General features: G+C 55.7%; 3 protein-coding genes across 3 annotated transcripts; all 3 read right to left on the reverse strand.

The window, feature by feature from the left end:
- Positions 1 to 260: 260 nt before the first annotated feature.
- On the reverse strand, positions 261 to 3,264 carry HOXA5 (homeobox A5). Its single transcript, XM_020880736.2, has 2 exons — positions 2,305 to 3,264; positions 261 to 1,296 (listed from the first exon to the last, which is right to left on the reverse strand). The coding sequence occupies exons 1-2, from the start codon at positions 3,197 to 3,199 to the stop codon at positions 1,046 to 1,048; spliced, it is 1,146 nt and encodes a 381-aa protein (XP_020736395.1). The 5' UTR covers positions 3,200 to 3,264; the 3' UTR covers positions 261 to 1,045.
- Positions 3,265 to 3,363: 99 nt separating this feature from the next.
- On the reverse strand, positions 3,364 to 7,166 carry HOXA6 (homeobox A6). Its single transcript, XM_020880738.2, has 2 exons — positions 6,535 to 7,166; positions 3,364 to 5,164 (listed from the first exon to the last, which is right to left on the reverse strand). The coding sequence occupies exons 1-2, from the start codon at positions 6,974 to 6,976 to the stop codon at positions 4,905 to 4,907; spliced, it is 702 nt and encodes a 233-aa protein (XP_020736397.1). The 5' UTR covers positions 6,977 to 7,166; the 3' UTR covers positions 3,364 to 4,904.
- A 5,741-nt stretch (positions 7,167 to 12,907) lies between these two features.
- On the reverse strand, positions 12,908 to 15,972 carry HOXA7 (homeobox A7). Its single transcript, XM_020880725.2, has 2 exons — positions 15,405 to 15,972; positions 12,908 to 14,432 (listed from the first exon to the last, which is right to left on the reverse strand). The coding sequence occupies exons 1-2, from the start codon at positions 15,781 to 15,783 to the stop codon at positions 14,095 to 14,097; spliced, it is 717 nt and encodes a 238-aa protein (XP_020736384.1). The 5' UTR covers positions 15,784 to 15,972; the 3' UTR covers positions 12,908 to 14,094.
- Between the last annotated feature and the right edge of the window lie 4,147 nt (positions 15,973 to 20,119).

A 20,119-nucleotide genomic window follows, 5' to 3' on the forward strand; every position in this document is an offset into this window, starting at 1 on the left:
TACCCAGCCAGTTAACTTGGTTTCCTCAGAAACGGGCAGGTTAAACTCAGGCTTTACAAGCACCTAAGGCTTTTCTACCTCCTGCCCTGAACTCTCTGCTGGGTCAGAGTTAGGGAGGCCGCGGGTCAGGCTGCTGGTTTGAGGTCCCCTTGCACAAGCAGGCTGCTCAGGTAGCCACAGACTCACTGCCTCCCCACATCAGACAGACAGACAGAAGAGCAGAAAGAGCCGCTTGCTATTTGGCACAAACCAGACCAAGAGAACTTACAATAGAAAGTTTATTTTTTGTTTCCAGTCAGTATTTTTTCCTTAAAAACAAATACCAAAAAAAAAAAAAAAAAAAAAAAGCTGATCACAGTTTGCTTAAACAGCCAGACTTGGACAATATTTGTAACTTTGTTCACAAAAACATACATCACTGAAGCTGCGCTTATAAGAGCCACTTCCAGAGTTCGTGCAAAGGGTCCTACAAAGGCACGCAGGGACACACCGCTCAGAGTCACAGTTTTCGTCACAGAGTCACTAGTCACTACACGTCGAACAAGTTAAGTTGTGTCTCATCAAGTCACCTCTACAACAGCATTAATTACACAAGGAATATAGGTAGTTTGAATAAAAATATCTTTAACAGCTTGGAGCTATTGAGACAGGGACACTTCCACTCACATGCACAGTTAAACAACTGGAGTGCAACACACAACATTGGCACTAAACGAGGTCGAAGGGGGACTTTTTGTGTGTTTTTTTCTCTTCTTTTTTGTTATAGTTACTTCAAGTAACACAGCTTGCTTCATATAAATAAGTTAAAACATCTATTTTTTTTTTCAAGACAAAGCCATTCAGGACAAAGAGATGAACAGAAAGCATATCTACTTATACAGGCGCTATAATGGCAATAAACAGGCTCATGATTAAAAGATGAATTAGAGCAACGAGAACAGGGCTTCTTCACAGAAGGAACACAAGGGAATTTCAGAAAGTCACCTCAGTACTGACACTGCGCGGGACCCGCTAATACTGCTCAGTACTTTAAACGCTCAAATACTCAGGGGCGGAAGGCCCCTCCCGCCGCCGCCATGCTCATGCTCTTCAGCTTATTATCTTTTTTCCACTTCATTCTCCGGTTTTGGAACCAGATTTTAATTTGTCTCTCCGAGAGGCAAAGAGCATGTGCTATTTCAATCCTTCTTCGGCGGGTCAGGTAGCGGTTGAAGTGGAACTCCTTCTCCAGCTCCAGGGTCTGGTAGCGCGTGTAGGCCGTTCGGGCCCTTTTGCCTTCCGGGCCGCCTATGTTGTCTGCAACAGAAAAGTCAGCGGTTTAGCCACCCACTCCTCAGCCTCTGGCTACCAAAAAGTCCACCAGCTGGAACTGCCAGGGTCCTGGACAGGGAACAGGGGGAAAAAGCTCAACAAGTCCTCCCTCCTCGCCCGCCCGCCCACCCCTCCCGAATTTCCTTCCCTCTTCCTTCCTAGAGAGAAAACAATACGGTTTGGACTCTGGGAACAATCGGCCCATCCGAGGTTGAAGCCGCGTCCCCGGAGGTTCAGCCGGCTTTCCCCCGTCCCTCTCTTGCCCTTTGGACCTGCCTCTGGCGTCCCGAGGCAGGGCACAGCCCTCTCAGGCTGCCCGACACTCAGACACCCACCAAAGCAAGGCCCGTTTCTGTGCGCCCAAGTGGCCTCCAGGTCACCCTCAAAGTTCCAGCCCCGCGAGGCGCCTCCTGTTCCAGCCTGCACGCTTGGGGCGCCTGCTTTCTTTTTTTTTTTTTCCTCCCCCTTCTTCTTCCCTTTCCTTTTCTGCTCTATCCTCCTGCGCCCAAACTTCAGAATCTCGCCAGCTCTCGCCTCGATGATTCTCCCCCAAGCCCCTTTTCGGGGACTCTAATTAGTAACGCTGTTTCCCCAGCGTAGCCCTCCTCATAAATTATCCGCCCTGACAAGCCCGATTCACGGCCCCTACTGCCATCCTCTACCCCTCTGCTCCCTGCTCGACTGGCCTGACCCGTCAGCGCGTTCCGAGGCGCTGGGCTTCGATATGTTCTTGTTTTTCCTTTCCCCCCTCTTTCAACGTCTAAACTTGCCTGGCCAACGGCCCCTTCCCCCGCAACCCCCCATTTGTGAGCGCCCAGCGCTGCAAAGAGGAGGAAGAAGGAAGGCAGGGGAAGGAGAACGGCGGGGAGAGGCTCCACCGGGCTGGGAGAGGGGAAACCAGGAGAGACCGGGAGAGAGAGGGCGGTAAAGGAGATGGGAGGGGGACCGAGAGTCGCACCCCCGCGGCTGGATTTAGGAAAAGGCTGGCTTTACCATGACTTATGTGCAGCTTGCGCATCCAGGGGTAGATCTGGGGTTGGGCGGGCGGCGCCGGGCTCGGCTCGCTCTGCGCGCTCGCCTGCTCGCTGCTGGCGGGGGCGTCCTCCTCGGCTCCGGACGCCGTGCCAACCCCCTCTCTGCTGCTGATGTGGGTGCTGCCGGCGTTGGCCGAGGCGCCGCTGGAGTTGCCCAGGGAGTTTTTCCCGCCGTGGTGGCTCTCGCTGCCGGGCGAAGGGGCCACGGCGGAGCAGGGAAGCGGGTCGGGCGGAGGCGAGTGCGTGGACGTGGCCGGCTGGCTGTACCTGGGCTCGGCGGGCGCCGCGCTGGCGCCGGCCGCGTAGCTGCGGGCGCGCTCCCCGGAGCCAAAGTGGCCGGAGCCCGAGCGGCCGACGCTGAGATCCATGCCATTGTAGCCGTAGCCGTACCTGCCGGAGTGCATGCTCGCCGAGTCCCTGAATTGCTCGCTCACGGAACTATGATCTCCATAATTATGCAACTGGTAGTCCGGGCCATTTGGATAGCGACCGCAAAATGAGTTTACAAAATAAGAGCTCATTTGTTTTTTGATATGTGTGCTTGATTTGTGGCTCGCGGTCGTTTGTGCGTCTATAGCACCCTTGCACAATTTATGATGAATTATGGAAATGACTGGGACATGTACTTGGTTCCCTCCTACGTAGGCACCCAAATATGGGGTACGACTTCGAATCACGTGCTTTTGTTGTCCAGTCGTAAATCCTGCCTGATGACCTCTAGAGGTAAACTCGTGCACTAATGGGGGAGTTGGGTGGAGGCGAGAGGGGTGGCGCGCGCGCCCCAGGCGCGTGCCCGCCGCCCGCCGCCGTCGTTCAGTCGGACTCGAGCGCCACCCGCTGGAGGCAGAGCGCATCGCTCCGCTTCCGACCCGGGGCTGCGAGGGCCGGGGTCGAATTGAGGTTACAGCCCATTATGGCAAAATTATTGCATTTCCCTCGCAGTTCCATTAGGATGTACCAATTGTGAGGCCGTCAGCTGCCGATCGCGTGCCCGGCGAGGATGCAGAGGACTGGGGAAGATGGTGACTTGAATTTTATTTACAACAACTTTATTTCCCCGCTGTGTAGCCCCTCATTTTTTGTGGCGAGATTGGGGTCGGTTCTGCCCGTCGTGCCGACAGCTCTGAAATTTGAAAATACAGATATCACCTTCGGGGAAGGGGGGAGGCCATTTAGCCAACTGGAGAAATAAATCCTACCCGCAGCAGCAGTTACAATTATGGCTCTGTTTTTTCGGGCGCGTGAGGGGCAGTGTCCCTGCCGCTCTTAAATGACAGGCGTCTATTAAAGATAGCTTTTGTGTAGTGTTTCTCCGAGGCGAGGTCAAATTCCATACACTTTTATAACCAGAGTCGATTTTTCTTGCGTGTAAATATGGTTCTCCTGTCATTAGTTTGCTATTTGATTTGCTTTGAGTATCCAGCTTGGAGAATCTTCACCACCCAGTCCCTTTCCTCTAGCCAACCGGGCCCCAAGTCGGAGGGTTCTCGGTGAACCCAGAGAGTGGGCCCAGGCTCCTCATAGCCACAGAAGCTGTTTGGGGCTGGGGATCCGTGGGCCGAATTATTAGGGTCTTGTTTAGACCTCCAGGAGTAAAATGAGGGCGCTAATGAAAGCATTTTGTGGCAGTGCCTAGTACCTCCGTGGTTATCTTTCTGGGTTCTGAAAGATGAAAGTAAATCACAAATATAGCTTAAAGGCGAGGCGGGGGAGTCTCTCCGTTGGAGGCCAAGCATCTCAGGCGCCCCTGGCACGTTTGAAAACCAGGAGTCTTGCGGCTCCCATGGCTCTGGGCCGTCTCCTTAGGTCCTGAAAGCTGTTGCGGTGGCAGCGCCGGCGCTGTCGGAGGCGGGGAGCCGGAATCCGGAGCTCAGAGCCTTCGGGGAGCCCAGTCGCTTCCAGGGCTGGGAAGTTCCACCCATGCCCAGGTTGGCTTGGCTGGGCTGAGGTTGCTTCTTCTCCACGGACGGTTGTGCGCGGGGCCGAGAGACAAGCCTCTCTCTCGGTCCCCCTTTGTTCCTCGCGCGTCTTCCTGTCTGGGGACGGCCTAGAAGGCCACGGCAGAGCTGGGGCCCCAGACTTTAGGCCCCCTCTTCCCAGTGGTCGGGGTTGATTTGGTGATCAAGATCTCTGGGACTTGGTGGCGAGGAACTGAGGCGGAAACACGCCCAGACACCAAAACGGGCTCGGTCCCCGGGTTCTTTCCTCTCCAGTAACCCAGCGACCCGAGCTGAGGGGCGTGCAGAGGCGCTAATACAAGAGCCGGGGACGGATTCGGGGCGGGCCCGGAGATCCGGATCCGGCTTGGGCAGCCTGGGAGATCGGGACTGCGTGTGCAGTGCGTCTCGCTCTACCGCTGGGATTGGCTGTGTGGGATTTTTTTTTTTTTTTTTCCTTGTAAGAAATAAATGCTCAGGCGTTTGCAAAGCGCCGGGCTCCCCTGAAGCTTCGAAAGCCCCCCGTATGAGAGCAGGCGGGAAGAAAAGTTGGGGAGCAGGCGAAGGCAAGGGGGCAAAGCCAAGGGAGGTTGCGGCGCGGGCCTGGTCCCTGCCCAGGCGTCTATTCGCCCGCCTTTGCCTCAGCGTCCTCCCCGCTGGGTTGTGTGGAATTGATGAGTTTATTTTCCTTTTTCCACTTCATGCGGCGGTTCTGGAACCAGATCTTGATCTGGCGCTCGGTGAGGCAGAGCGCGTTGGCTATTTCGATGCGGCGGCGCCGCGTCAGGTAGCGGTTGAAGTGGAACTCCTTCTCCAGCTCCAGCGTCTGGTAGCGCGTGTAGGTCTGGCGGCCTCGGCGCCCGTGACTCCCATACACAGCACCTGCGGGCAGAAATAGCCGGACGCCAGTAAGCCAGGATCCAGGCAGCCTGACCAGTCAGCCCTGAACCCCGCTCCCTGGTCTCGGGTCTGGAAACCACCCGCCTCTCCCACTATGTCTGGGGCCCGAAAGTGGACTGGATGGGAGAAGATTATTTCATACCAAGCGAGATATTTTCCACCTAAAACGACTTGGAGTGGGAAATGATTGTTTTTGCAAAATCTGCTCAGTAAAAATATTACAAGAAAAAAGAATAGAACAGCATTCTTAAATCCAGGCACCTAAGTCTGTTTTGTGGGGGTACAGTGTGTGTGTCTGGAAATGGTGGGTATGGAACCCTGTGAATAGGGTACACACTCCCAATTCACACACCGACCTCTGTGGAGTTATTACTGTGGTCAGTACTTCAGGACACAACATACTTTTTGGAAAATTTTAAATGGTCAGCCCTCTTAGATCTTTGCAAATGCCTTCCCATTGTATGGCCCTTCTGAGAAAAGCAGAGCTCTTGAAAACACGTGAATTTTAAAGCAAAAGACTAAGTTTTAAAATCTGCATTAGGCTCTGTCCTTCTCCAAGAATCCCCTGTGGAGTTTTGGAAATCAGGGGCAAAGAGATGGAGATATGGGCCATCTGGGGCTTCTAGAATGTAGGGCTGTGATGGGCTATCTATTCTGATGCCAGAAAGACCCATGGGTTGGGGGCTCCCCCCAAGTTGGGTGTGTGAGACTCAGGCAGGGCCTCAGAAGGAGGCAGAAGTTGGCTGTGAGTGAGCAGTTGAGTGGAGGGGGGAGGAGAGGAGGGAGGAGAGAGCAGAAAAATCCTGAGGCCAGGGATGTGGCCCTCCCAGGCTTTGGGGAGACACTGCAAGGGGCCAAATGAGGGCCTCTTTCTAGATGGGCTTCTGAAGGGCAGAAAGGTGAGGAGCCAGTGAGTGAAAGAGGCGTTCTCAGGCCGGGTGCAGAAGGCCATCACGACTGGGGGAACCTTGCACGGTGTTACCAGGGTGCAGGGTGGGCAGGCACTCTCCCATCCAGCCTTGCTCTCTCGTCAGACTGCCCCGTCACTGGGTCTCACAGAGCATGGAGTGACACTCCCCCCCAACACACGCTCCCCTAAGGTGTCACCTTACATGGGCACTAGTGCCCTGCCTTCAGTCTTTCACAGCTTGATTGTCCCATTGGGAATGGGTTGGGTTTATTATTTTTTTTTTAAACAACACCTTTTTAAAAACCCAAGAAACTTTGTTCATTCTTTCCTCCTTTCTTTCTGTGTCCTCTTTCTACTCTGTCTGCTCCTTCCTTCCTTCTTTCCCTGCCTCCTTCCCCCTCTCCCTCCACTCTCTTTGAGGGGCTGCAGGGAAACACCTTACCCGCGCAGGAGTTCATCCGCTGCATCCAAGGGTAAACAGGGCTCGTGTACTTCCGGTCGGTGCCTTCGTCATGGAGGGCTTTGCCCGGCACGCTGCTGCTGTCGGGTTTGTACTGCTGCTCGGGAGAAAAGTGCAGGTAGTCCCCGGGGCCCCTCTGCTTGCCACTGCCCGAGGGCGAGGCGCCACTGAGGTCCTTATCAGAATAGAAACACGAGGCCCCGTACTCGTAGGAGGCCCGGTTGCAGGCCAGGACCGAGTTGGACTGTTGGTAGAAACAAGGTGAGGGGTACGTCTTGTCCGGGAGGCTCGACGCGCCGTACGAGGCCGGGAAGGGCCTCAGCGCGTCGTAGCCGGCCGGGTAGAGGGGCAGCTGGCCCAAGAAGGAGTCCTGGCCGCTGGGCAGGCTCCCGGGGAAAGTGGGATTCACGAAATAGGAACTCATTTGCGCGCCCCTCTGCAGGACTGTGATTTGTTGTGTATTAGTACATCTGGCTATAACTATTAGTAGTCATCGAACTGGTTTGTTTCTGGATGGCCGAACGCCAAAAGCGACAGCAGCAAATCGCACCAGCTGACGCGGCGGCGGCCAATGGGAGCGAGCGCCGGAGCCCGCTCCCCGGGGACCGCGGCGACCGAGGCAGCAAAGTTACAAACAGCCCCCAGTCCGCCCGCCCGCCGCCCGCCCGCCCGGCAGATTGATGGGCGCGCACAACCAACCCGCCCGGCTCTCTCCCCCAACGCCTGCGGCGGGCACAGCCCGGGCAGGGGCACCGGTGTCCCGGCCACCGCAAAGGCCCAGACAGGCCCGCTCTCTCCTCCTTCCCTTTTGCCTTGTTGGATTTTGCTGGTTTTTCTCTCCAGACAGGAAACCTGACAGCCCCGCGCCGGGAGAGGCGGTGACAAGGATGACTCTACTCCGGACGGGCCTGCCCTATCGGCAGGGCCCCGAGTTTGCCCCCTCCCCCTGCACTCCTCTCCCCGTGGGTGCGGGTTACCGACATGGAGAAGGGATCTGAGAGACCAGGCCTGCGCCCCAGTTGTCTCCTACACGTTAGGAATCGGTGCATCATCTCCTCCTCTCTTTCCCCAGTCCCACCAAGGGCCTGGGCCTCGCCACCAAAGGGAAAGGTTCACCTCCAGCCAACCAGGGCTAGGATGAGGCTAGTCTCTTCCCCTGCTGGCCCCCTACTCCCACGTACAACATGCCTCCTTTGAGTCTCCAGAGGCCTCCTTACAATGGCCAGCTATTGCCTGGCCTCAAAGCGCGCGCACACGCAGGCACACACACACACACACACAAGCTGTGAGCCCCTGCTCTGGCTGCATCTGAACCCAGGAACGCAGAGGCTGGAAACCACTGGTTTCAATAAGAAAGGAATCTACAGAGGAATGGCTGTGAGACTGAGTTCCAAACCAGCCCTAGGACCTGCTCCCCTCCCGCGCTCCGGGCTGGGTGGCAGAGATGAGACAGATCCAGATGTGGAAACTCTGCCCTCATTTCAGAGGTGCTAGTGACCCAGGGTGCCTGGCTCAACCCAGCAGAGAGGGCAGCTCTGCTGGCCCAAGGCGGTGGCAATAACGAACGCTCTTGGTTTCTGGGTCACCTGTCCAAAGGGCACTGTCCTGGAATATCCCCCTTTCCTGCCTTTTCTGGGACTTTGGGGGAACCTGCCACCCACTGTGGCTCCAGAACCAGAAACAGTTGTCTCCCCAGCTCCAGAAATTATCTGAATTGCGTTTACCACAGTCGCAGGCCTGGCCTTCCCCAGACAGGACATGAAAAGCCTGTCCTGGGCTGTGCTCTCTTGCCTGAGAGCTGTGCCTTCAAGATAGTTGACTTTTACAGCGCATAGATCAATCTCATTTTGTACAATGTGGTACCATTACAATGGCATTTTTACAACTGTATTTGTTAGGCTTGTAAAACCCTTGAATTAGCTTTAAAGTCCTCAATTCTGTGGAGCTTGAAGAAAGACTTATTTATATGATTTGGTTGAGTTTCCGGAGGATGTTTATAAGATCTGTAAAACTGGTGAATGCAGGTTGATGGGGTTCAGAACTTGGGAGGGGTGGCAAGGGCCCCCGAGGAATCTGGCAACGACTTCCTTAATCTCTTCCTTGCTTTTCAATTTTTTCCCCTCACTTCCCCCAAGGAAAAAAATTTGAGGAAAGACTGGGCTCTGATTGGCCTCCCAGAGACTATGGTGCATCCTTGAAATCAGCTGCTGCCCACTGAATGGGGGCTGCACCCAGAAGCTTTCTGCCTATGCCCCAATCAATTGAACCTGGGAAAGTTTCTCTTTTGCATATATAAATAAGGGCCTGGTAGGAGAGGATATAATTTTAACTTGCCCTCAAATTTCTTTATGAAAAGGATCTGATAGGTGAAAATTAAAACTTGAGAGTCAAAATTTTTAAAGGGATTTTTAAAAAGCTGTGTTAGAAGAAAATGTTTGAGTTGTTCTTTAAACAATGCCATCAGATGACAGTGATTTCGAACAAGTTATTAAGATGAAAATAATCATTTGGAGATGTTGATAAATGTTTATGTTTATCATTTCTGCTTTATTCTTCTAGGTTCCACATAGTGTTGGGACTGGGGGCAATTTACTACTATTATTAGTATCTGTTATGGTTTTACCTGGATTCTCGATTTAATCATTGTCTCAGTCAACAAAATATTTGATCTCTCAGCTAACAGTAAAAATAGCGTATTTCTAGCTTCTATAGGCACTAAGATGGAAAAAATATATTACACTGAAATCTCTAGGTGTTAGCCAAGGCTGGTACATATCATGTTGGCAGCTGCCCAATTTATTTCTCCAACCAGCATTAGTTGCATATATATATATATATATATATAAAGAAAGAGAGCGCGCGTGCACTCCTTTCAGGCAAGAATAGAAGCCCCAGACGCTGGAGGGAGCCTCTCGGGAAGGTGAGAATGGCCACCAGGGTTCTTTCCTCGGTCAAAGCCACACAGAAAACCCACTTACCTTTCAGCTGTTCTTCAAGGCGGACGGGATGGTGAGCAGAGCCTCACACTTCGCCCTTTCCCTGGGCTGCCCACTGAGCTCCTCGACCTCCGCGGGTGTGGAGGGAGGCCTGCTGTCGTGCGGGGGGCTCCTTGAGGGCCCCCGCGTCCACTGGGCTCGCTGGCCCAGGCCAGAGCCCATAGCACACAGGTGCGGCCTCTGCTTGTCACAGGCCCTCGCGTGGAGCCAAAGCCCGCCTTCCTTGCCATAGCCAGTCCTCCTCAGAGCCAGCCAGGCCTGCAGGCCCCAGGACTAGAAGTGATAGCTCCAATTTCTAAATCCCAAAGCGCGCGCGTTTCCCGAACCAGCGTGCGCCCCCGGGGCGCCTTGGAACGCGCAGTTTGGAGAGAAGCAGCCATGACGTGCCAGGCGGCCTGTGCGACCAGTCTCCATGGTTGCTGGGTGGAAGCAGGACCCGAGTCTAGTCGGGCATCCAGCTCCCGTCAAGGGCGGTCAAGGCGGGGGAGGTTCCCGGCCAGTCAGGCCCTGGGAGGCCGCCCTTCAGGTCCTCCCTCACCCCCCTCTCCTAGGGTTGCTTGGAAATCTCTGAGGGGCCCGCGCAGCAGTCGCGCCAGGCTGCACGACGCGGGGCTGCGATTGGCGTCGGTTCCAGAGACGGCCACAGCGTGGCAGCAGCGAGCGCCCAGCGCGGTCGCAATAAATTATCTGCCCGCGGCAGCCGCAGTCAGGCAGCCCACGGCCCCGCGATGCAAATACGCCGCTTTATCCGCCCCAGCGCATCCCGCCCCACCCCCGGCGCGGGTGGAAGCCCCCAACGTCCACAGACCCTTCTCAAGTATCGAATGCATACCAAGGCATCACCTTAAGGTGGGGAAAACAATAACCACCAAAATCAAACAAACAAACAAAAAGAACTCGGGCCCAGAACGGCAGGGTCATTTCGCTGTCCCAGGAAGCTACCGGGACAAATCTGGCCGAGGTTCACCTAGGCCAAGTCAGCTGTGTGCCCCCGCTCTCCAAGCCCACGCCCGACGCACCTCCGCGCCTCCTCCCAGGCGGCTGCACGGTTCTCTCCCAGCTCTCTCGGGAGATGGGGAGAGCGGTCGCCAGACAACCCGCTGCTCCGAGGTGGTTGGGGAGGGGGGTGTCCCCCTATCGCCCAGACTCGGTTTGTATCCTTCCTTCAACCTTAGCTGCGGCCCCTGCCACTCACAATAACACCACTACATCCTCTGCACCGAAACTTCCCGCCAAGCAACACCCAACAATTAACCCCATCCTCTCCTTCAACACAGAATTCCACCCACGAACCTGTTCCCTCTCCCCGCGCGCTCCAGACATCTCTCTCATCGGAAAACCACGAGAAGCGAAGCAGGCACTCAGCAGAGGACTCTGGCTGAATTAGTAAGTTTTTGGTTTTTTGCTCATTCTACCTTTACTGTCTAGACACCACTTCCCAAGGAATAGAAGGTACTGTGATTAAAAACGCCTGTCGATGAATTCACTTTGCCCTCCTCACTTACCATCTTCCCACCTCGGGAACTATCTCCAGTTATTGGGGGGAATTCAATCCTGCCAGTTGGGTCATGAATGAAAAGAAAAAAAAAAAATCCAAACCCGGGAGGCTGGAGGGGAACGCAGGGTGCAGGGTCACTTCCTTTTGGGGGCTCTGCGAGGTCGCTGGGGAAGGGGAGAGAAGCCCTCAGTTGGCGCTGCCCCGTGCCAGGGAGCTGTGGCACGGAAGGAAGGTGAGCCAAGGTGAGCACGCTGGGAAGAGGGGAGGGAGGGAGGGAGTGTGTGTGTGTGTTGGTGTGTGGGAACTGTGGTTTGTGATGGGGGTGCGTGTGAACGGGTGAGTGGGTGGGAGAGGGTTAGGTCTGCCCCCTTCCAGGGCCGCCCTGGGGTGCTCTCTCCCAATGCCGCCGGCGCCCGCTGCCCCCTCACCACCTTTGCTCCTTTCTCCCCACGTGTCTCACCTTCAGATGGCGGTTCCCAGAAGCTCCGGTCCCTCTGACAGCTGTCGCTTGGGCAGCCCGGGGAGACGAATTGTCCTTCGTGGTGCTAGAGGACGCAGGAAATTAGCCAGGTTGCGAGTTGCAAAGCGGCCGCAGCGGCGCCGGGAACTGGGCACACCCCACCTCCAGCGGGAGCGGCCGGGCCGGGCCGGGCCGGGGCCTCATCTCGCTCGCCATCGCCGGACAAAGCACAGCCGAGCCTGGCTGGAAGGCTGAGCTCCGAAGCAGGCAGGACGGAGCGGAGCAAAAGAATGCGGCTCTATTCTCGCAAGGGAAATTATAAAAAAGTTCATGTTCACGGTTCCCATCCACATGACCGACAGCGGCCAATGGAAGGGCCGAACAACTCATAAAGTTGTATTGCAAAGTTGTAAATTTTCATAAACAACAACGGATTTATGACCCTTTCCCCATCACTAAGAGGAGGCAGCTCCTACACCGGCGCCATCTTACCACCGAGGCGGCCCCGAGTTGGGGCCGCAGGTTTTACAGACCCAGTTGTGCCGGGGGTTTATTAAAAGAGTAATAAGAAGCGGGTCCAGCGCAAGCAGGAGACGGGAGTCGAGGACTTCGCCCGCCGAGCTGCCACTGTTCTGCGCTGTCCCCACCGCCCCTCGCCCCTTCCCCAGCCCCAGCCCCTCATTTTCCGCATCCAGATGCCCTTGCCAGGGTTTTGCAGCGGGGTCTGTGGCTAGTGCCCCTTCCTACCCCTTAGCTTCAGGGCTGGGTTCTGGGGCCGTCTCGCTTTTCCTGAATGTGAGGCTGGGGGCGGCATCAGTGGCCCTGAATCCCGCGTCCTTTCCTGGGCTGGGTTCAGGGCTCCTGGGGAATTCGAAATCAGTCGCAGGATGATATACCTTCTGGAACCCACTCTATAACCTTAGAGGAAAGGGTGGACTTGGGATTCTCTCCTGGAATCCATGGAGGGTTTGGGGGAGGTTCATAGAATAGACTATAATGTATCAATCGAAAATTTCCGTTTTTAAGGGATCTGGAAGATGTTTGTATACACACCCAAACCAGACAAAAATCTCCACACAGAAATGTACATGTACAATTATGGACACACAGAAATGTGTGCACACAATTATGGACACAAATACGTAATTGTGGACTCACAAAAAGAGACACAAAGAGGTACACACTCCTATAGAAATCTCCATAGCAATCCATGTGAAAAGGGATTCAACAGGCATATACACTAGTACATGACACCCAGCACTTGAACCCTATCTATCCTTCCATTTTTGCTGTCTCAAAGCCCCTTTGGCCATACAGACCTAGCCAGGGCTTGCTCTCCAGTCATGCTTCACTCTCTCTCTTCCCCAGCACACCGCAACTCCCAGATAAAGCAGTCCACAGTTCTTTGTCATCAAGCATCTTTATTTTTCTGTTACATAAAACACTGTTAACTGGGCAAGACGGGAAGTGTAGGAAAATGTACCTTCCCGTTCCTGGAAGCCCAGGCTAGAGCTGAGAGGTATGAGGGGGACACAGGACAACACAGGAGATGAAGGGCACTGGGGAGGGCATCAGTCCCCTCACCGGCTATAGAGTTAGCTCAAGACAACACACCATGCTACAAAGTCACCCCATTAACACATCCTTCCCAAGTCAGGACATTGCCTTACAAATGAGCTCCAAGACTATATAAATGACCAAAAAAAAATTGTGTTCAAATATACAATATTTGCCATTGTAGGAAAAGTCAGGGTACACATATTCAACATGGCTGGACAGTAGGACACAAGGGCCAGGGGAGGGGCAGGGAGGCTGGGAGCATCTCTGCAGTCCTACTAAGCAGAAGCGAACCCAGAGGCCCAGGCAGCTAGCTTGGGAATGCTCCAGAAGGAGGGGATGATGGGCCTGAACATGAGGTGCCCAGACCAAAGAAGGAGGGATTATAGATTGTAGCACTTAGAATGCTTTGGAATAAATATATTATTTTTCCATTTAAATAGAAGCCAATGCCCTGGTCCCCGGATCCCAGCGCCTTCTCAGCGCAGCCTCAGGGACCCCAAAGGCTACTAGCCGGAAGCAGCAGAGGCCTGGCCGAGGAGGGGGGAGGGTTCGGCACTAGGTAGCAGGCGAGCCAGCGAGCATAAAATAGGTAGTTTGGGGCGAGTAGGTAGTACTGAGAATCAGGTCCTTGCCGGTACCGGGGGAGGTGCTGGGGGTCTGACAGTGTTGGGACACTTCTGGGCTTCCTGGGAGTGGAGGCCCTCTGGGGCTGGGCCCATAGGTAGTTTGGGAGTGCCTCTCCCGGAGGAGGCCTGTGCTAGGTAGTATTTTAACCGTGCCAGCGCAGAGCTGGTCGGCCTGGGGTTGGGGGTGTCTGTTGGGAGTCCTCAGAGGCAGAGGGGATCCCCAGCAGTCTGGTGACTGCTCAGTCCAAAAAAAATTGGGAGCTGGAGTGGGTAATGGGGTAGATTGGATGCAGGTTGGGGAGTGGGTGGTTTTTTTTTTAACATTTTATTTCTTTTTCCACTTTTGTAAATAAAATCAGTCTCTAAAGACGCTTTCCAGACTGTCTGGTGCAGCCAGGGCCCTCATTCCTCCTCCTCCTCGTCCTCGTCGTCCTCCTCCTCGTCGTCGTCCTCGTCGTCGGCCTTGTCCGCGGCGGTGGCGGCGGCCACGGCTGCAGAGGCGGCGGGCGCGGCACCCTCGGGGGCGCCGGAAGCGGCCGGACCCTCCTCCTTATGCTCCTTCTTCCACTTCATGCGGCGGTTCTGGAACCAGATCTTGATCTGGCGCTCGGTCAGGCAGAGAGCGTGGGCGATCTCGATGCGGCGGCGCCGCGTCAGGTAGCGGTTGAAGTGGAACTCCTTCTCCAGCTCCAGCGTCTGGTAGCGCGTGTAGGTCTGGCGGCCCCGCTTTCGGTCCGGCCCTGCGAGCAGACACATGGACACATGGACACAAGGACAGACAAGCCGACAGGGACACAGGCCAGGGCATCAACCCGGCTGCCATCCAGGAGCGCGCACCTCCCTCCGGGCCCTGACCCCGCTCCGAGTCCCCCTCCGCCCTGCTCCCCCAACCTGAGCCGGGGGAGGAGCGGGAGTCTTAGCGGGAGACCCCGACTGCGGTGCCACTTGCGCAGGCAGCTCTGTGAGGGGGGAAGGCGCAGAATCCCAACTTTACAACCGCTCTTTCCAGGCGGCTAGGCTTCCACAATGTCCTGCTTCCCCCTGACAAAGGGAAATTGTAAATATAGAGTGTGGGCAAGTGGGAGACGCTGCGCTTTTGCCATTCAAAGGCGAGCCAGCCGCTTCCCCGCCTAGCTAGGCAAGTGGGAGACCCTCTCCGGCGGCCCTCACTCCAAGGGCGCCTTTCCTCCCCAGCAGCCCGCGCCCCCATCCCCGGACCTTCCTAGGGCACTGGGCTCTCTGTCTCCACTCCCACCCATCCGTCCCTCCCTGCCTTTAAATGGCCCCTGACACAAGGGCGCTTGAGGGACCCTAAAGGGTTTGGCTCTCCTTGCTTTTGAGAAGAAAAGCCAGGCTGAAAGGAAAAGGAGGAGGGAGAGAGAAGAAAGGGAGGGAGAAAGAGAGAGGATAAGAGAATAGAGAGCAAACCAACTTAATGTTGAGATTCCAAGGCAAATGGAGTTAAATAAATTTACGAGGATCGAACCCATTAATTGGGCCATAAAAAGTTTTATGAGCCTCATTTACATACAATGCTAGGAGCTCTCCAAGCTATGGCGCCTCGGCTCTAATTAAAACCAGAAAGGCAGCGCCGCCAGGAGTCACGGGGCCGCCGGCTCGCAGCCGCCTCGTTCCGCGCTCCGCGCCCCCAGCCCGGCGCTCCCAGCTCCCAGTCCGCCCGCCCACCCGGCCCGCCTAGCGGCTGCGCCTACCTGAAGACCGCATCCAGGGGTAAATGCGGAAATTGGCCTCGGCCGAGGCGTGCAGCCCGCCTTCGTCTGCCTTGTCGCAGGCGCCTTTGGCGAGGTCACTGCAGAGCCCCGGGATGTTTTGGTCGTAAGAGGCGCAGGGCAGGTTGCCGTAGGCGTCGGCACCCAGGCCGTAGCCAGACGCGAAGGGGTTCTGATAGAGGGGGCTGTTGACATTGTACAAGCCCGGTACGGTCGAAGGGAAGGCGCCGGCGGCCGCCCCGTAGCCGCTTCTCTGCGAGTTGGGCGCAAAGGAGCAAGAAGTCGGCTCGGCATTTTGGAACAGAGAAGCCCCCGCCGTATATTTGCTAAAAAGCGCGTTCACATAATACGAAGAACTCATAATTTTGACCTGTGATTTGTTGTCCGGCAGCTTTCAGTGTCGGTTTTACGAGGTAGCGTGATATATGATAACATTACACCCCCAGATTTACACCAAACCCCATTTTCTTTTGGACGGAGCTCGCCGCAGCACGTGACCGCCCACATGACTGCCTCCGCCAATCTCAGCCGCCCTCACAGGTGGTCTCGCCCGGCTGGGCCCGCGGCAGCCTAGAATGGAAGGGAAACAGGCTCAAATATGTGGCCAACGAATCTGTCCGCGTCCAGCCGGCCTGGCGCATCCCGCGGGAAAAGGACTCCCGAGGCGCCGCGTGGAGGCTCCGCGCGCCGCCAGCCCGGACCCCTGGCCGGCGGAGGCCGCGTGGAATCGGCCGGGCGCAGTCCCTTCCTTGCTTATTCCCGGACGCTGGACCAAGCTGGCGGGTCCTCCCTGCCCCTCTTTTCTACCCACTCACCCAACCCAGGGAGGGTCTCTGCGCTCCCAAGTGCCGGCCCTGTATCGGTGGCCAAGCGGACAAGTCTCAGCTCTGGGCAAATCGACTCTTTGCCTACGTTCCCCGTCCCAAATCCAGCGGGCCAGAGGCCGACTTAGACTCCGATCCAGATGGGGCCGGTGCAGCGACGCTTGCAGCTGCAGCAGGAAGGCCACCACAGACTGGAACCATGTGGTTGGAATAAAGTCAAGGTCTCCCAGCTTCCTTTCCTAAATCGGCGGCGCACTGTTTATCCTCCTAAAGGAAACAGTGAAATATTTATCTATTAATGAGCCTCATTTGCCAGCAGATTTATTAACATGCGCTTTCCCTCCCTCCTCCCGAACACCGCTGGCTGGGCAGGTTCTGTGCGTTCTCTCCTGGGCACCTGGCTGGCCTCTGGCAGCCGAAGAAATGCGTGGACACTTTTGTCCTCTGTGCAACTCTTGGTTCCTCTTCGCTCAAAGGGAACCAAATCTCTTTTCCCCCAGGCCCACACCTTTCCAGGTGCCAATGTTACTATAAGGTTTCTGGTAGCCTTCACTGGGTACATCCCTGGGCCTCGGCTACCTTCTCCTGGGCGCCAAACATGCTTTAGAGCCAATTTGGAGAGGAGAGAGGCCCCAGGGGCCTGGGGACTACAACCCCTATGTTCCTCCATTTCTTTTGGAGACCCCCAAACAAAAGGGGAGGACCCCCCCCCTCAGACCTTTTCCAAAAGGCCACCCAGCTCTGGCAGCTTCACCTTTCCAAGGACTGGCTTTACTTTTCCAAGACTGGAGCACAAAGTAGTCTCACTCACTTCCACGCAGGGCCCCCACTCTAGGACCTTACTTTCCCAAGCCTCCAATCTCCGGTGCAGGGTTGGAGTACCCCAGAGGGTGGTGGGGCGACCCTTCCCCTAAATGCCTCATAAACTGCCCAGACTGCGATGGAAGGCCAGCGGCCGGGTTAGTACGCCTTTTACTGCTCAGCTCGATTGCACACCATAAACCCGACCTCACAATGGAATTGCCCCGGAAATTCTCCTCTGAGTTATAGAGTTTGATTCCTTGTGTACAAAGAACTTCCCATCACTTTCAGAGGGTTCAGGCTGTCCCCGTTCACCGCACGCTCTCAGGGGGTCCCAGAAGCACAAAAGGTGACAGGAGGGTTCACGCTTGGATGAAAACGGAGTCCCAGCTCTGGCCTAACAGACTGCCTGAGGCATAGGTGGGGAAGTGGGGGCTGTCTGAGCAGGTGGGTGCCTGGTGGTTTTCCCTGGGGGCGCAGGGGCCATGGTGCGGCAATATCCAGGGATGCCCTTTATGGAGGACCAGGGTGACAGCGTGTCCCCGTTGGGGAATGGAGGGGGCAAGATTGGTAGGAATGAAAAAAACAAATATTCCAAATAGCATTACTTTCCGGTAGGAAGTAAAAACCTAAGAAAATTAAAGAAAGACCAAACAAACAAGAAGGCTAGGAGATCAAAGAAGCGGAATTAGACAGCTTTAGACCAATAAATTGTTCCTCGGGTGACACAGAGCAAGATGCAAAGAGAAAGACCGGCCCCGCCGCCGCCGTCTGTCTAGACTCCGGGGGCTGGAGCAGCCGACAGCTATGGCGTTTGTAGTAGAACCTGCCCTAGTGAGGCGACCCGACAGGCTGAGGAGGAGCGATTTCTGGGAGTGCAGGAAAGGACCCGTTCCCAGCCAAGAGGTCTGAGAGCCCGTGCCACAAGCTCATCCCTGCCCGAGTTTTGTCAGGAGCAGGTCCAAGCCATCCTGGCAGAATGCACTGATTCTCCTCCTGGGCCAAAGAGGATCCAGATACTGCCAGCAAGGCATCAGTCTTTCTGGGCCCAAGTCAGCCAACCCCGCTGAGCCCCACGGGTGCTGAAATCTCCCTTTCGTTTCTGAGCTTCTCTCTCATCTCTTGCCTTCTGCAGCGGGGTTTTAAAGCGGAAAAGCCAGACAAGACTATGCTTTCAATATGGCCTCTTGAAATGCGTGTTCGCGAGCCTCCGGCTTTCTATTTATTTGGCCGATCAGATTCACATGCGCTGGATTAAATGTGATAATATTCACACAAATACTCGTTGACACTCAATCTGAAGCAGGCCACGTGAAGGCGGGTTTCTTATCAGCCGAATCGTCTTTAGATAAAGACATTTTCCTAGGACCCTCCTGGAGCTGGGGTCCTACCTACCTAGCAAAGTGTTTCCCCTGCTTCTCTTTACCAAACGGTCCTCAATACTGAAATCCAGCTAAGAAGGTAAACCCAGCTCTGGGGCGGTGAATGGAGCCTGCCAGGGGTTGGCCGGGTGAAGATTTGCTTCTATAAACGTTGCCACATGCAACCCGCGCTCAGGTTGCGCGCCTCTTATGCACCCAATGCGCAGTCTTCCATCGAGACTCGGACACCGACTCCTCGCAGTGCAGAGGCACTCCGGCGGCCGCGGGGTCCCGGCGGGGTCCCGTCTGCACGCCTCCCGGACACCCGCCGGCCAAGGGCAAGAGAGGCCTTGCCCGGGGTAGTCCACGAGGCCTCTGAGTTCCCGACCGGCTTGCACCTACCTGGGACCTGGGGCCTCGGTAACTGGTAACCACCGATCTGCTCCTTCGCCGTTTATTTAAAGTTACATAAATCGAGCTTTGTATCCGCGGCTTGGAGACATGGCCACGGGTGACTCTTGGGGAAACTATAAAAAACCCCTTTCACCAAAGGCTGTGAAATTTTATGTATTAAGTAAGGAAATATAATGAAGGCGTGTGTCTGTAATACCAACGTGTGTATATAAACAGAAAAAGGAGGGGAGAGAGAGACACACGGATAGTGGCGCCCAGGAGAGATGTCAGCCAAAAAAACGCAGTCCCTGGTTTTACAGCGTGTACAGCGCCGAGATACAGGTTGTAAACATTTTGTGGGCTTGGCGGAGATTATTACAACCCAAATAAACGCACCGCGTGGCGTGTTCACAGGGCTCAGGACTGCTTCGGCGGGGTTCCCTGTTTGCTTTTGCATTTTCCTCCTGCAACCATTCTGTACCCGGGGCTGATCCTCGGAAACGCAGGAACGCACCCGGCCCTCCTCCTGGAAGGGTCTGAGGCGTATACCCCAGCCCAGGGTCGAGGGTAGGCTCGAATGGGATTGGGGTTCCCTCCCTCCCCGTCCTCGCCTCTGAAGCAGGGAACGGACGCCAGAGTAGCCTTGATGCCTCCACTACCCAGGAAATTCGGAGGCGAGAGAAAGCAAGGGCGACTTTCACCACGTCAACTCTTGTCCTGGAGCTGGGATGTAAATATGATTATTTTAAATATCCTGTATTTTAGAATAACCAAAGCAGTTCCTGGTCCCAGTCCCGGGATTCCCCATCCTTCCAGAACCACACTAGACAGTTACCAAGATACGCCTTTACGCCCAATTCTCAGCCGCCTGATTGTCCCGTGACGTTTTTAAGGCGGCCGAGGGGTCCCGGGGTCCTGGCTCGCCTCCGAGTGCTGACTCTCCCTGCACGGGGACGCAGCCTTCGGGGGGTCTCTCGGGTCGCCACAGGACCCTTGGCCACTGTGTATGCCCTCTGCGCGCCCTCTGGAGGGTCACCAGGTCCACGGGCTGTAGGCCTTAATCCTGGTGTCTGTCCGCCGGTCGGTCGCGTTCTCCGAGTGTCGTGAGGCCCCGAGGTCTGCGCCAGGATGGGCACGGTCACCCTAGATCGGTCCCCGCGACTGGAGCTACCGCCCCGCAGCCTCGGGACAGCGGCAGCACCGCAGCGCTAGGCCCCCGCCCAGGATGGGGAGAGACGCGGGCGCAAACTGTGCAGGTCAGGCGAGACCCAGTCGCTTGCTTTTTTTTTGTCTCCCAGCGAGGCTTCTGGCCAGGCGT

The sequence above is a fragment of the Odocoileus virginianus genome, chromosome 1 (assembly GCF_023699985.2).
Source record: "Odocoileus virginianus isolate 20LAN1187 ecotype Illinois chromosome 1, Ovbor_1.2, whole genome shotgun sequence".
NCBI lineage: Eukaryota > Metazoa > Chordata > Mammalia > Artiodactyla > Cervidae > Odocoileus > Odocoileus virginianus.

Excerpts from the sequence above, each read along its gene's own strand:
- HOXA6 (XM_020880738.2), bottom strand. The coding sequence starts at position 6,976 with ATGAGTTCCTATTTCGTGAATCCCACTTTCCCCGGGAGCCTGCCCAGC. Across the intron at positions 5,165-6,534 it reads GCGGATGAACTCCTGCGCGG|GTGCTGTGTATGGGAGTCAC; the intron begins GTAAGGTGTTTC and ends TTCTGCCCGCAG.
- HOXA7 (XM_020880725.2), bottom strand. The coding sequence starts at position 15,783 with ATGAGTTCTTCGTATTATGTGAACGCGCTTTTTAGCAAATATACGGCG. Across the intron at positions 14,433-15,404 it reads CCCCTGGATGCGGTCTTCAG|GGCCGGACCGAAAGCGGGGC; the intron begins GTAGGCGCAGCC and ends GTCTGCTCGCAG.
- HOXA5 (XM_020880736.2), bottom strand. The coding sequence starts at position 3,199 with ATGCGCTCTGCCTCCAGCGGGTGGCGCTCGAGTCCGACTGAACGACGG. Across the intron at positions 1,297-2,304 it reads CAAGCTGCACATAAGTCATG|ACAACATAGGCGGCCCGGAA; the intron begins GTAAAGCCAGCC and ends TTTCTGTTGCAG.